Source organism: Rhinoraja longicauda, chromosome 14, assembly GCF_053455715.1.
Source record: "Rhinoraja longicauda isolate Sanriku21f chromosome 14, sRhiLon1.1, whole genome shotgun sequence".
NCBI classification, from domain to species: Eukaryota; Metazoa; Chordata; class Chondrichthyes; order Rajiformes; family Arhynchobatidae; genus Rhinoraja; species Rhinoraja longicauda.
The window spans coordinates 25,400,365-25,402,994 of NC_135966.1; the positions used below are offsets into that span (position 1 = coordinate 25,400,365).

At 43.6% G+C, this 2,630-nt stretch overlaps 1 protein-coding gene across 1 annotated transcript; it reads right to left on the reverse strand.

Moving 5' to 3' along the window:
* Positions 1–237: 237 nt before the first annotated feature.
* Positions 238–1,873, reverse strand: msx2b (muscle segment homeobox 2b). The gene is made up of 2 exons (XM_078411121.1): positions 1,367–1,873; positions 238–712 (listed from the first exon to the last, which is right to left on the reverse strand). The coding sequence occupies exons 1-2, from the start codon at positions 1,740–1,742 to the stop codon at positions 288–290; spliced, it is 801 nt and encodes a 266-aa protein (XP_078267247.1). The 5' UTR covers positions 1,743–1,873; the 3' UTR covers positions 238–287.
* Positions 1,874–2,630: the final 757 nt, after the last annotated feature.

Sequence of the window (2,630 nt, forward strand, 5' to 3'; positions counted from 1 at the left end):
CATTTTAAGCACTTGTCACCACAGTATGTGTTTGTTTCAGGTGTACCCATGTTCATGTATCAGGGATGTAATAATGAAAACTAGATGGACCCAGTGCAATGTAATATTCAACAATTATTTTAATTTATTCACAAATATAATGAATATAAGAAATAATAAATCTCCATATATATATAAAATAGTACATAATATCCCTTTCAAAGGGACAGCAATCAAAACAACGTTAAAAGCGCTGGCATCGTTTCAAATATATTTGAAAGTTTTGAGTCTTCTATATTGATTTGTTTTCAAGATAAATGGTACATGCTGTATCCGATAGGGGTGGCATAAAGTCCTACAGGCGGGACTGGGAGCATAGGTCTATGGAAAGGGTAAGTATGTCCATAAAGTGAAGCTCCGTGCATTGGGGAATTCATTGGAAATGTCAGACTCAACCCCGGGGGTAGCATGGGCTTCGCTGCCATTTTGAACTTTTCCAGTTCGGCTTCTTGCAGTCTCTTTGCTTTGGCCCTGCGATTTTGAAACCAGATTTTAACCTGCGTTTCTGTGAGGTTGAGGGAGCTGGAGAACTCTGCTCTCTCCGCGATGGACAGGTACTGTTTCTGTCGGAATTTGCGCTCCAAAGCCAAGAGCTGAGAAGTGGTGAAAGGCGTCCTGGGTTTCCTGTTGGTTTTATGCTTTCTCAGTGTGCAAGAAGTGGGGCTCAAATGTCCTAGTAAAAATGAACGAAGGACTGATCAATATTTATGTCCACAGTGGAGTTTATAAACTGATAACAATTTATATAAATATAAACTAAACCCATATACAGTAATAATTATTTCCAGAGGCAATCTACGTCCGAGCTTTTCATAGAAAAAAAACGATACAGTATCTCCATCTAATTATGACAGGATTATACTGTCTATTGCTTGGTTATATTGCGAATGTTATTGTAAACATGTTACATAACTGACATTTGCCCTAACAAATCTAACGTTAAAGCAACCTTTACTCGCGCGCCTCCTTTGAAAGGCACTCCCGGTATTAACAAATGTTCTTGCCCATCAACTTGCCTACTACATATGGAATTAAAAGCTTAATTGTCCGCCAAAACGCGTGTCGTGAAAACAGTTGGCAACCCAAGTATATATCTAGTGTTTACAAGTTTTGGAGACAGGAAATAAATATCGCCATTAAAATGCAAAGCGCCCAACATGGAATATAGGTTTTCAACATTGCGCACTGCATGCAGTACACCTCATCTTAATTAAGAGAACGAATAGTTTACCTTAGCTCCCTGAAAGTACAGTCAATTGTACATTTAGAAAGTAAATGGATAGGCGAGCACAGATCACATAGGTACATGAATCTGAAGCAAACTCACTATTTGGAGGCGGCGAGTAATTAGAATTTTTGCCCCACGGAACGCAATCTTCCTCCTTGCAGTTTTCAGATTTCACTGGCGAACTGTCGTAAGTTTTTATAAAACCTTCCAGTGGACTGGACGAGTCTGTCGCATTCGGCGACTCCCTGGCCATTGATTTGGAGGGGTTCTTTTGCGCCGCGCTGCCGCCCGCTCCTTCAGAAGAAGGCAGAGTACATCGGAGCGGCTTCCGATCAGACATCAGCGCTTCCACGCTGAAGGGAAGACTCGACACTTGGACTTTGTGATCGTTCAAAGCACTCTCAGCAACCCTTTGGATCTCTGAATCAGAGGCGCTGCTGTCCTTCATTGTTAAGCCTTGTGGCGAAGACATCATAATGAGCAAGGAAAATACATAAAACAAGTTACAACTCTTGGGGGAAAGTGATCCTTTACCAAACTAAGCAACTTCCACAACTAAAGGCTGGGGGAGGCACGGAACTGCAAGTAAAGGTTGCAAAACTTTGCAAGGAGGTGAAACTTTCAGCCAATCGGCGGCGTCTGGCCGGGTGGTGCTGCGAAGCTGCCAAGGCGATTGGATGTTGAAAGTGCCAGTAGCAGTAAATGATCGTTTTAAATAAATTAGTCTTTAATCAGATGGGCCGCTCGCTGTGATGGGTTAGTGATAGCTGCGGGGCTCTAATCTCATTGTAAACATGAAGCTAATTAAGTGAAAAGGGAAGCCGCCGTTCCCCCCCCCCATCCCTCCGAAAAAAAAGTACGGGCGCAAAAAAAAAGCAACCCCTCCAAAAAAACTTAACAAAGGACAATAAATGTGGGGGGAAAAAGAATGGATGTAATACTTTCTTCTTTGTGCCCGAAGCCACCTGTTCTGAGAACTGTCTGCCTTGCTAATTGCGTGGATAAACAGTCTGTGACGATTAGTCAGCAGGGTGAAGAGGCAGACAAGCGAAGTTGTTTGTAGGCGCCAGGATCGGCGACATCAAAGGCGATCTCCTTGGGGGGACGCCGTGGAAAGTTTTTGCCGGCTCCAGCAGCGACCCGCCCCCGCCCCCGCCAAACACGCCTCAACCCCCGGGCTGAGCCGATTCCAGAGCCCTGTCCTGGTTTTGAAATCAAGGATGGGAAAAGAAAGCAAGCGAAAAAAAAAAAAGAACACGGCGTATAAACTTGTAAAACAACAGCTTGCCAGTAGGGTTTAAAGTGAACATCCTGAATGTAAAATGCACGCCGCCCAATGCATTCCAATACAGAGTTTATTAGT

Bases quoted from the DNA above. Each gene is read 5' to 3' on its own strand.
- msx2b (XM_078411121.1), bottom strand. From the start codon at position 1,742: ATGATGTCTTCGCCACAAGGCTTAACAATGAAGGACAGCAGCGCCTCT. The intron at 713-1,366 runs GTGAGTTTGCTT...CATTTTTACTAG, and splicing joins TTACTCGCCGCCTCCAAATA to GACATTTGAGCCCCACTTCT.